This window comes from Trypanosoma rangeli (genome assembly GCF_003719475.1).
Source record: "Trypanosoma rangeli strain AM80 chromosome Unknown Tra_15.4_contig_00071, whole genome shotgun sequence".
NCBI lineage: Eukaryota > Euglenozoa > Kinetoplastea > Trypanosomatida > Trypanosomatidae > Trypanosoma > Trypanosoma rangeli.
Window position 1 is genome coordinate 1 of NW_021705812.1, and position 11,975 is coordinate 11,975.

General features: G+C 52.8%; 4 protein-coding genes across 4 annotated transcripts, besides 13 other annotated features; all 4 read right to left on the bottom strand.

Annotated features, from left to right (window-relative positions):
- Nucleotides 1-43: a microsatellite.
- Nucleotides 44-134: 91 nt separating this feature from the next.
- Nucleotides 135-163: a microsatellite.
- Nucleotides 164-264: 101 nt separating this feature from the next.
- TraAM80_02910 (putative eukaryotic initiation factor 4a) lies at nt 265-3,510 on the bottom strand (the record flags this gene model as incomplete). Its single annotated transcript, XM_029379899.1, has 1 exon — nt 265-3,510. One exon carries the CDS (start codon nt 3,508-3,510, stop codon nt 265-267), a length of 3,246 nt encoding a protein of 1,081 aa, XP_029240322.1.
- Nucleotides 3,511-3,560: a microsatellite.
- A 401-nt stretch (nt 3,561-3,961) lies between these two features.
- TraAM80_02911 (kinectin) lies at nt 3,962-5,758 on the bottom strand (the record flags this gene model as incomplete). The annotated part of the gene is made up of 1 exon (XM_029379900.1): nt 3,962-5,758. The coding sequence occupies one exon, from the start codon at nt 5,756-5,758 to the stop codon at nt 3,962-3,964; it is 1,797 nt and encodes a 598-aa protein (XP_029240323.1).
- A 69-nt stretch (nt 5,759-5,827) lies between these two features.
- Nucleotides 5,828-5,855: a microsatellite.
- Nucleotides 5,856-5,929: 74 nt separating this feature from the next.
- Nucleotides 5,930-5,958: a microsatellite.
- Nucleotide 5,959: 1 nt separating this feature from the next.
- Nucleotides 5,960-5,993: a microsatellite.
- A 190-nt stretch (nt 5,994-6,183) lies between these two features.
- On the bottom strand, nt 6,184-9,432 carry TraAM80_02912 (uncharacterized protein; the record flags this gene model as incomplete). Its single annotated transcript, XM_029379901.1, has 1 exon — nt 6,184-9,432. One exon carries the CDS (start codon nt 9,430-9,432, stop codon nt 6,184-6,186), a length of 3,249 nt encoding a protein of 1,082 aa, XP_029240324.1.
- Nucleotides 9,433-9,491: 59 nt separating this feature from the next.
- Nucleotides 9,492-9,520: a sequence feature (A-rich).
- A 25-nt stretch (nt 9,521-9,545) lies between these two features.
- Nucleotides 9,546-9,567: a microsatellite.
- A 29-nt stretch (nt 9,568-9,596) lies between these two features.
- Nucleotides 9,597-9,617: a microsatellite.
- A 75-nt stretch (nt 9,618-9,692) lies between these two features.
- Nucleotides 9,693-10,619, bottom strand: TraAM80_02913 (uncharacterized protein; the record flags this gene model as incomplete). Its single annotated transcript, XM_029379902.1, has 1 exon — nt 9,693-10,619. The coding sequence occupies one exon, from the start codon at nt 10,617-10,619 to the stop codon at nt 9,693-9,695; it is 927 nt and encodes a 308-aa protein (XP_029240325.1).
- A 586-nt stretch (nt 10,620-11,205) lies between these two features.
- Nucleotides 11,206-11,237: a sequence feature (A-rich).
- Nucleotides 11,237-11,290: a microsatellite.
- Nucleotides 11,291-11,382: 92 nt separating this feature from the next.
- Nucleotides 11,383-11,413: a microsatellite.
- A 527-nt stretch (nt 11,414-11,940) lies between these two features.
- Nucleotides 11,941-11,975: a microsatellite.

The following is an 11,975-nucleotide window of genomic DNA, read 5'->3' on the forward strand; positions in this document are numbered from 1 at the left end:
TATATATATATATATATATATATATATATATATATATATATATTAGCTTACTTTTGCTTTCCTTCCTTCTCCTTTGCCCTTTTTTCTTGCCGCTGCAGTTGGACTCCACCACACACCTATCGAACAGACGTGACACACAAATACAAACAAACAAATAAATAAATGCAACCGTATTGTAAACAGCAACAACAAAAATAAAAAATATAAGAAATTCCCTCGACCAACTTCCGCTACTCCCAATTTTGTGAGAATAGCGAAAAGGACTCAGTAGCCGCGTAGTTCGCGTAGTGTCAGCTGCCACGCCATATCCGCAACATTATCGTGATACGCCGTGTACACGCTGAAGCGATCGCCCGCACATTCAAGGGCGTCCAGTAGCTCAAGCACGGCGGCGCGACGTATGATGTCGTGTGCGCACCAGTTCTCAAACATGCGCTTGAGTGAGCGAAGCCGCATGGTGTCCACCTTGGATGTTCCCACCGTGTCGTTGAGTGCCTGGGTATGGTGCATAATAAGCTCGACTGTCACGGCCCCCTGGTAGAGAATACCGGGTCGCTTGCTAAGTATCTCGTCCACGACGTAATCCACATCGGCGCTTGAGGCCAATATGCGATCGTTGTTCCCAGAGACGCAGGAGCACGCAAGCACAGCGCCCACCACCCGCATCACCGCAATCAACTCGCACACTGTGGAGTTGTTTCCCAGAGGAGTCAATGCCAATTGGACGGCCTCATCACGCCACCGCGGTGACTTAGTTGGGGAGAAACCACCACCCTCCGCCGCCGCGTCACGGATCTTGCGAAACAGCACAAACTCAGGGTCATCTGATACACGCGCAAACACCAAACACTGCACCAGTGGATCGTAGTGCCCGGTGCTTGAAAAGGATTCCCCGAGTGGGCTGCTCCGTAGCGAGGACGACGGCGACGAGGACCCCCGAGGCCGCATAGACGGTGTCCCAGGCATGACATTGCTCGTTCCAGAGCTCACGCTCAACAAGTATGGAAGCAGTCTAAAGCGATTTTGGGCCGCAATACGCAAAATCTGCCGCTCATCATTAGGATCATGCAGATTGTTCAATATCTGCAAGCTGACAGGATAACAGCTCTTGACCACGGTCACCATTTGATCTGTCCCTTCACTGATTGTGAGCTCCCGCAAGAACACGTTAAAGAGGCCGCACTGCATCATGTTACGCACCTTATCCACGTGCGGCAATGCATCATTGCAGGGAAGGTGGCAGTAAAGAATCATTTGAGCCATGTTTTCAAACATGCGTGGACAATTGTCGTATTCACCCTTTTCCACATCAAAACGGATCCACTCCAAGATAGTTGAAAATATGGTCTTCGCATCATATACACCGCCGCAATTACTCAACAAGGAGGAAAGAAGAGATGCCACTCTTTTGCGGTCCTCAAACAAAGACGTTCTGGTAGCTGCAAGACGCAACCACCAGGTAAGGCATACCACCACGTTTTTTAGATCCATGCCCCGCAACATGGACACGGCTGTTGCCTCCTCACCGTTACGAAAAAGGCCCATCAACTGCTCCGTGACTTCCTTGATATTTACCGTCGTATCAGTAAGCGTTGTGTTGCTGAAGCTTCCACATGGAGATCCTGCCCAATCACTTGTGGTGTGTGCAAGACTCATGCTAATGTGGTGTGGTCGCATATCCATCTGAAATTGAGCCACACCGTCCGGGACAAAATAAACAGGAGTTAAGGGACTGCTGAGCTGTAGGGAATCCATACTGCTATTGAAACGATTCTCATTATTGTCATTGACAATATTAGTAAGAACAAGCTGGCCGTAGGGTTGATGTTGTGCACGAGAGACCCGCTCCTTCGCTAGAGACTGGGGTCGAAGCATATCACCAGTGTTCTTATTATTGCTGGTATTGCCATTACTGCTAATACTATTGGAGCCGTTGTCATCTCCATTCTCCTTGCTAACGTCCTTGCTGTAAGCGTTGAGCGTGTTCATATTTAATTCGTTATAACCCCCACTTGTCTGATCATCCCCAATGAGATGATGTGGCGACGTGGCCCTCACGCTGTCATCAGGTGGCTTCTTCGTCGCATTTAGCTCTTGTGGTAACGCAATAGAAACTGGAGACATTGGCGAGACTACGCCGGAACCTTTCTCTCCGAGTGTAGCGGCGGCGCTCGTGGTTTTGCCCGCCTTTGGCTCCTGCACGTGCTGCTGAACCAACTCCGACGCCACCCACCCGTTCACTCGATTTAAATCACTCAGATCCATCATCAAGAACACCACACGCAGTTTGGGGTGTGACAGCTCAATGGTCTTCGCAATGCCCAGTGCCTGTGCAAGAAGATTCGGCATCTGCTCCTTAAGTACCACCCCAGTGTGGCGCAGCAATGTCTGAAAGACCTCAAACACCGCCTCCTCCTTCGCGGTGGGATCATCGAGGTTATAGTCCTTCACAAGGATGCGAATAATGTCGTCAATGACTCGAGCTGTAAGAAACCCCATTTTGAAAAGTTCCGCAACAAACCGAATGTTGCCAACAAGGCGACGCTTCAATCGACTGCGCTTTCCCTCCACCTCCTCCTCGCTCAACGGCGCCCCTGTTGTGCAGTCAACCAATTCATCCGCGGAGAGTTGCAAAGGACGCTGAAACTGCGCCTCGCACAACGCAATTAGCATGCGACGAAATCGTCGTAAAAAACATTGATCGCGCGACCCGAGATCGTGTTCCCCATTCTTCATAGAGCATATATCCTGCGCAAGTTGTGCGTAGACGCCACAGTACGCAGGCTCCTGTACAGCCTTTTCAAAGATAACCTTGCAAATTTCCATCAACTCCGCGTCATCCACCTGTCGCAGCGGGAGCAGCAACAGTTCCTCCAAAAGGACATTGTATTTGGCTGGTGTAATGCGACTAAGAATCGACATCACCTTGTGATGAGTGAGTCGAACAGGCTTCCTGCATTTCGTGCTGCCCTTCAGACTGCATCCTAGCGTCCCACGTGTGAGGCCATCGTCCTGTTCCGTCGTCCCATGTAGAGAAAGTTGAAGGTGGGGAGGAACTTTTAGAGATGGAATCCGCAAGTACTGCCGCACCACCCAGCGAAGCACGCCGTACGGTGTGTGGGCCGCATCTCTTCGAGCGGAAAGGAACATCTCCGTAGGGTAAACCCTCCTATTGGTTGCTTCCTCTGTAAACTTGTGAGAAAATACGTTGACTTCCGCGCTTAGCAAAGGGAAACCGCTGCTGCTACTCATAGGAGGCAAAGTGGCACAGTCAACATCGGGTTCTAAACACTGTGACTGCCCTAGCGCCTGCGGTGGTACCAAACGGGCCTCCTTTGGTGCCTTTTCTGAGGTTGTACTGCCTGCCGAGTACAATGGCCGTGGCAACAGCGCCACACACCCGTTGGACGGTGGCGCAGCCTTCGCGAAGCGTGCGGGGGGGCGAAACACTGACGGTTTACACGTCTCCGCTCTCGCAAGACTAAGTGGACCCGGTGCCACGATGAACATTATATATATATATATATATATATATATATATATATGTGTATATATATATAAATTAAAAACCAATAATAAAATCAAAGCAAGCCCTTACCACTGATGCTATTTGCTTGCGTTGATGCTGCCGTTTTCTTTTTATTTTCCTTTTCTGTACAAAACAAGAAACAAATCAAAATATATATATATGTCTAATTCCTCTGCGGTGACGTATGCGTAGGCTCTTGGGCAACGACTGTGGCAGCATGGAGAGAGTGGGAAAGAAGAAGAGTCACAAAGATGCCCCGCAGTGGTTATCCGCACAAGACACAACTACTGGTGGGTCCAATCAAGTAAAAGATGCACAGAGAACAAAAAACGTGGGACAGAAAAAAGAAATTGAGAGAGTAAAAAAGATACGGCAAAGGAAACACATCAGACAGGGGAAAAACACCGCAACGGTGCCTCCTCCTTTTGTTGCTCAAGGCACAAGCGGAGAAGAAGCAGATGACGTTACGAGGGATTCAGCCCGGCGAAGTGCGAGTTGAAGCCTCTCCTGGAGGTGGGCGAGTCCCTTGTCCCCGCCAGGTGGAGCCGTCGGTTCGCCCTTTTCCACCGCCACGGCGTTCTCGCGGCGGGCGTCCTCCAGGAGGGCAGCAACGTCACTTTCACTTGGCGGCGGAGGCACATCGCGTGACCAAATAGGACGCGGCACACCAGCGATTCGCTCCACCCCCGCCGCCGGGCACAACACCTCCATCCGCAAGGAATCATGCAGTTGCGAGAGCCGCGCGTTGATCGCACGCATTCGAGACTGAAATACCCGTTGCTCACGCGCCTCGCGCATATACGCATCGCCAAGCTCGCGCGCTGTTTTCCTTCTTTGCGGTTGTTGCTCGCTCTGTTGCTGTGTCGGCGGCGACAAGGAAGCTTCCTCGTCATAATTGTCACGTTCACTGTCGTCGACGATGGTGTTGTTCTCGTCAACGCCAAGTGGGCCGCGGACCTCCTGAAACCACCGCAACCGCTCCTCCAACGCCGTGAGACGCTCCATTGGCATCGCGTAAGGTGACGTCTCTTTTGTGAAATCTGTGCGCATGATCTCCTCAATTCGTTGGTTCTGAACCCCGTTGAGACGGACGCCTCGCACCGGAAGTGACGGCTGTTTTCTTGTCGGAAGGAGACGTTGCCTTGTCCCAATTATGGCCCTATTTGCTTTCCTTGGCTTTTCAAGCTGCTGGGGTTGCTGCGGAGGTGTTGGCGGCGCGGGCAGTGTCTTCTGCGCCACTGCGGAGAGTGGCGAACGCACACGCACGCTGCGACCGAGACGTCGCCGACAGAGCGGGGTTTCGCCTGTCACTACTTTTGAGGCACGCACCTCTGTCTTCTCGGCGGGTACCGTTGACGCTACTTCGCCCCTGGCGCTCTCACGCCGCTTCACCTCATCCTCAACAACCCCGGAAACACCCACAGAGACCCCGTGCACCGCCGCCACGTCCTCCCCGTTCTCGCCATCGCGACAGCCGCTACTACTGATCTCATCCTCGCCGCCCTCCTCTGCGGCAGCCACCTCAGTGCTGAGTCGATCTTCATCTTCATCTTCCGCGGCCACCGGCACGAGGACTTTGCCCTCGCCATCAACACATATATGATACTCTTCCCCATCATTGTCAAAGGCCGTGATGAACGTCGCAATTTTCCGGCTCAGTGTTTCGAGTTCCCGTTCAATGTCAATGGAAGTCCTCACCTCCTCGTTGGTTGACGGTGGTGGTGTCTCTGCCTCTGCGGGTGCACCTTCGCCCCGGCGCTGGAGGTACTTGACAAAAATGGCGGAGTTTGTCTCCAAAAAACGCAGCAGCTCCTTGTCACGAATGCGGCGCACATCTTCTTCCGTGAGTGCAATGTGTCGCCCGCCATTCACAAACGGTACCGTCTTCTGCAGCATCTGCTCCGCGCGAGCGATGGAATAGAGAGACATGGACGGTGTTACTGAAACCGCCGTTGAAGAAGTGGCGTTCATGTCGTCGCCAAAGTCGTAGTTGTCGGAACCATCATCACTACCAAGGTCTAAAGAGTCACTGCCCCCCATCAACTCCGCAAGACCCTCGTCAAGCTGAGTCTCCAGCACACGACCGGAAAGGACATGCAAAAGCATGCGGGAGGCAAATGAACTTCGCGTTGAGTCAACTACATCATGTGACTCTAAGCCACGACTGCCAGGCTTCTCGGCGCTACGACACGAGGACGCAGAAGTAGGCGTATGATATCTTGACTGCATATGTACAGCTATACATGTATGTTGTATATGTAGCCTTCAAAGAGATGAGATGAGAAAAGCGTTCCGTAGAAAACAAACAAGCAAAGACAAAACAAAAAGGCCGGTGCCAAGCTCATGGGTAAAGTTTGGTTGCTACGCATCAAGCAAGCCTTTTGCCCTAACGATGCGTAGCAACCACAACCACAACCACAACAACAACACAACACAAAACAAAAACAAAAACAAAAACAAAAACGATAGGAAAATAAACGCAAACCAAAAGGGCGTACGTATACGAAAAAAAATACAAAAAAAAATGGAAAATAAACAATTGCGATATGCGACAAGGCTCAACATAATAGTTTTACAGGAAAAGTAAGACAATGAACGTTGTCGAGTCATAGCGAGCAAACCACCGTCACCGCCTTTCATCGCCTCTCCCCCTGCTAGTAACCCACAACCTCGTCATCCCTGGTGATGGAGAGTCGATAGGAAACGTCACCGACTGCGTCTGCGGCAGACCTCTCAGGGGAGCATGTCAACGAAGGCGCAGCGTTGCACTCCGACGTCTCTGTGCCTTTCGTCAAGGTGACGTCGCTGCCACCGTACCAACTGCTTTGCACACCCAGACCATACGTTCCATTCGGGGAAAATTTCATGTACTGCGCCCGTTGCAATGGATTGAGTTTATCTGTATGCGACGGCACAGTGGCGACTACTTGAAACTTCTGCAGCTGCGAGGGGTGCTGGGTGTTGCCGATGATGTCGCTGGAGGCGGCAGGTCGCGAGGGCACAGTACCAAACACCTTCTTCTGCTTTGTTGCCAACTGGCGAATAATATCCCATCTGTGGTTAACGAGAGCGGCGTCCTGCTGCAATGCCAGCTGCTGATCCACGTCATCCTTCAGAATTAGAGCGTCGTGAAGCCTGCTACACAGCTCACACTCTTGCTGTTTCAGCAAGCGGAGGACGTGGTCATCGTGCTCGCCACCATTCATACTGACAGCCCTGTCATCGCTGTTATGGATGCACACAGATGGCGTGGTGCGAGGTCGCTGCGGGACGGCCGCAACACGGTTAATGTGCGTCGGTAAACGCAAGCAGTTGGCATGAATTCCCGGGTCCGTGAAGTTGGCGCACGCAAGCACACGGCACCGGCGGCCAAAGTGGTACCGTGTCAGTACACTTGTGAGTGCTGAAAGCAGCTGATGCCCCTCCTCATCGGAAGCAAACGCAAAGAAAAGATCATGCTCCTCCTGCACCCGAATCAGCATGGACGGAGAGACATCTTTGCGCTCACGTTTCGAATTTATGTACACCGCTTCCACTTGTTCCAACGCGGTACACCGCGCGGTGTCAGCCTCAGAATTCCCGACAAAAATGTGCGAAGAGGTAAGGTAGGCGCAGCGCAGTGTCGGCGGCGCCGGTTGCTCCCAGTGAAGCACGCGGCCAAACCAAAGGAGCGCGGCCCTACCACAGAAACTGGGGAACAAAGGCTGGAGCGACTTCGGCACCTCCACAAAGGGAATTTCCGTCAGAAGATCCACCTTTGCAAACTCCGCCACAGTGATATCTTGTGCCTCTTTTGGAAACTGCAACGGATTCTCCGCGCCATACTGCTGCTCAAGATGGAAAAAGAAATCCTCTTGACTACCACGGAAAGAGTGAATTATCTCATCAATCTGTACCTCGTCAGGCAGTGGCAAGCCTGCACGCACAAAGAACGCCGCAACTCGCGCGCGATTTCGCCGTGTGGCGAGTACAGGTTCAGGGCCGTATTTCTTCTCAAGTCCATAGAGGAGAGCGTCCTCACACCCAGCGTATCGCTGGAGCAACATCTCCGCCTCTCCGCTGCGCTCTGGTATGTAGCGTGCGAGAAAGGCCTCTAGTCGCTGAAGCCAAGAAGGACGGTCCGCAGTTTCATCCTCGCTTGGCGGCAATGGGGCCGGGTGGAAGGAGGTCGGTGAAGGCGGCGATGCAGGTTCATCTGAAAACGAAGCAGAATCCTCGTTGGGAGGCATGGGTCCGTAGAGTTGGGTGAGTCTGTCAAAGAGCAGCTGTTCACGGCCCTGGTAAAGTGTCATTATGGCGTCAACGTCTGCAATCTTCTTTGGCTCATAGTGGCGATAAAAATTTACCAACGCCCGCCTGACTTCCTCCAGCGTTAGGGTTGTTCGGTACCTTTCGAAGGGCAGTGCCGCTTCCCGGGGCTCTGGACCGTACCGCTGCACAAGCTGACGGAAAAGCTCCTCTTCACGCGTCTCGTAGCTGTAGAGGACTTCGTCAACAATGCCAACGCTATCAGGAAGGTACTTTGCGCAGAACGCCAGCAGCCGTTCACGATATTTTGATTCTAAGTGGCTCTCCTGACGCACGGCGTACTCTGGGTAGGTGTTATAGAGGAGACTGAGCAACTCCAACTCCTTTCCAAAGTACTGCTCGGTAAGTACTGCGGCTGTATGTTGTCTCGATGGCTCACATTCCCGTAGGATGTCCTTTACGCGATCAAAAACAAAGTTTCGATACCGCACACACTCTAATGATGGCGGCAGCACAACGGTGGGCATCTTATACCTCTTACTCGGTCTCACCCGCAGTTTCAGCCCTTTTGTGGTGGTGACAGATTTAACGGGAGGCACGTTGGCTGGATCGAGGGCGCAAAGGGCATTGTGCAGCTGCGCGAGCAACTGGTTGCCGTCTTTTCCGCGTGCTTGAACGCAGATATCCGCATCCTTCAGTTTCGAAACTAAAAAGATGGAACGCCTCTTTCGCACGCTGTCAATGTTGTGAACGAAAACAGCTGAAATGGCGTGCAGCGGCAGCACACGCATGGGTTGCTGTGCTTGCACCACCACGGCCTGTGCCGGGGTGATGAAGAAAACGGCCTCCGACGACTCCTGCAGCGTCTCGCCGTGGAACTTCACCCACCCGGCCCAAAAAAGCTGCACATCCTTGAAGGGCGGGAAACAGCATCTCACGGCGAGCGGCACCCACACCCCTGTGGGGACAACATCGGTAGCAATAGTGTCAAGGGTGGTCGTCGCTCTTCGCTCTTCATCCGCTATACGGGCAAGTGTCGCCACAAACTGCCCTTTCGAAATGGCGATAGACGACACCGCCGCCAGGTTGGCCGCCCCGCTGCGTGGCGGGATGCTGTCGCGCAACGCCTGCTGCCCTTGCGACGCCGTGACGGACGTGCGACGCGGTGAAAGCCGCAAAACTCCTTTTGGCAGAGCATCACAACCATCGACCGAGTACATGTGCATCGGAACGTCGCGTTCGCGTGATGACAACAGCCGCAAGACAATCGCTGCAGCCGTGTGACCCGGGCGACCGGCCAAAATGATGTCACACGGATCCAATTGGCCACTAAGCACAAATGCGGTGAAAAGACTCCGTGACTGTTCGTGATTGTCAAATGAGGAAAAATCGCTGTTCGTCACGAGGCAGCGGATGCTCACAAGTTCCACGCGCCGGTAGATGTTTCCCTGCTCATCCCCAAGATAAAGACCATCGTGCGTGAGAATCACCACAACGGGCTCCCGCTGGCTTTTGTTGCCCTCTGCCAACACAAACTGTTCCGCCTGCGCACAGTAATACGCTGCGCAGCTGTCGAGAAAGCCGTACGCGGTCCGCAGCGCATCAGGCACGACTGCAAACGGCATGCCGGAAGCGAGATCAATGGATGACGACATGGGCAGTCTCCACCTCCTAAACCGTCGGAAGCAGCAACACAAAGATGTAAGGCGGAGAGAAAGAAAAAAAGAAAAAAAAAGAACAAAAGCTAAAACATATCTTGTCTATGCATTCTCTCTCTCTCTCTCTCCCTCACCCATTGCAAAACACACAAACACTTCCTTATATATATATATATATATATTCTAAGAAGCCAAGCAAACACACACAACTTTCATGCGTAGTCAATGACGCAGCGCAAAACTTCAGGGCGGCATCGCTATGCGGTGCCGTTGTACACGGGCGAAGCGCCGGTGTACCAATCTGGTGAACCGGTGTTGTCAGTGGACTTTTCCTGCAGCTGTCTTAGACTGTCGCATGTGCTGTGCTTCACCTCTACCTGGTACTGCGTCCCAGTACCCCCTACGTGGTCATCCTCCAACATACTCGCCAGCGAATCGGCCGAGAGTGCCTCCTCGGAGCCTGATTCTTTTGGTGCAGCTTTTTCAGTCTCTGCACCCACCGCTGGAGCCAACACGCGTGACGCCGTTGCCGTAAGTCCACTCCCTGATTCTGTGGCTTCCCGCTGTTCCTTTGCCATCAATGCCACCTGGTGCGGCGTCAGCTGCTCCCGGTGCAGCTGGGCAAGAACATTCAGTACAACAGTGGCCTCCCGCATTGTAATAAACCGCCCCGACAACTTTGCCTCCTCCGCCTGCACCAAGGCTACCCGCTTCTTCACTGTCAAGTCACTGTAAAAGCCCTCGAGCACCTTCTTGATGGCCTCACGGTGAGCAACACCCTTCCGCTTGAGCTCATAGTATTCCTTCTCCAGCCTGTCAAGCGGCTTGCGCACCCAAAAGATGTTGTAGTACCGCATCCCCTCCGACGCCACCAACCGACTCTTCCGCGCCAACTCATCGCGGAGTGCAATCCGCTCTGAACTTAGCGACCCCGCGTCGTCCTGTGTTGGCTCGCTCGCGTTGCGCGGGTTGAGTGTCCTCTCCTGCTGGAAGTTGTGGTTGATTGGCGGGAACATGCGAAAGTGACTGTACCATTCCGGCGGGATGTAAAAGCCGGTGCCCACAAGACGGCCCATCCGCTTCATGTGTTGCCAGGGCTCGTACGACTCATTCCAAACATCAAAGCGCGGTGCGACGCCCATGTTCTTTGGCATCTTGTACCGCCACAGCGCTGTAGACCGCATCCTCGCCTCTGTGCTGCCCTTCCCACAGCTGTCACCTTCGCGTCCCCGCACGTCCCGTAAAATTGTATATCCCTCGCCGCGTGTGTGCGCCACGCCCCCTTGACGACTACCCTAGTGAGTGGTGCGGCACCGCACCCAACGTGTTCAGAGCGAGGAAGCAGCAAAGCGATAAAAATCACAACAAATACTGTCGCCCCCCCCCCCCACACACACAACAGACGGGTAAATGTTGACCCCCGCAGGCGTACACGATGCATGCACAGTGACATACAAATCCGTGTGCCTACGCGGCCGGCCTAAGGAATGACTGGAACCAAACAAGAGCAAGACAACAAACGCCACCACCAAAAAAAAAAGGGGGGGAGGGGACAGCACGGCAAAGAAAACTTACACCACACCCCTGAGACGAGTGTCGAGGATTGCCGAGCAAACCCAAAGTACAACAATAAGAAGCGTAAAAAGGACCAAAGCACTGCGGTCGATCTCGCTACACGCGTCGCAGCGGTCAGTTGCCACATGCACGCACACTGTGCAGAAACGATGAAACGCAAAGCACAGCGACAAACGAGTCAGTCACAGACTCACCAAAGAAAAAAAGAACCAAAAGCAAAAAAAAAACACACACACACACCGCGCGCACTTACAAACAAAAACACAAGCACATAAATACATAACCCGACGACAGAAAAATTTCCATCTAACACGATTAGTATGTTGTGGTGACCTGCGTTTTTCCTTTCATGTGGGTAAAGAGCTGTCTCACCCTTCGCGCCCTCCCTCCCTCCCTCCCTCCCCACACACACATACAGTCCAGTCTGTCTTTGCTTTCGTCTTTTGCTCCTGCACCCCTTTGTCTCTCGCTCTGTTGTTGTTGTTTTTCTCTTTCCTCCTCCTCATGTGGTTCATTGTGTGCGTCTTGGCAACTTTATCATTCCTTCACTCTTCCCTCGTCGTTCCTCTCATTTTAACTTTGATCTCTCTCTCTCGCGCGCGCGCTTGTCTTAGTTCTTCTGAGTCTTATTCTTCCCCGCAATCGCCCCCAGCTGACTTCGTCGACAGCCGCCCTAAGCGCCCATCCTGCTCATTCCTGCATTCCCCTTGCGTCTGGGCACAGTGTGTGCATCCACTGGCAAAACTCATACACCCATACACGCATAAATCTAAACGATAATGGGAGACGGAGGGAGATAACCCGGGATGCGACAGGCAAGCACCTTAGCCCACTTCAAAAGTAGAACCGCAAGAAGAAACCGTTGTTTCCCTCTTCTTTCCTCCTTTTTCCTTCGTTCCTCGCCGCGCACAACCTTTGCTGTGGTGAGGCATATATATATATATATATATATATATATATATATA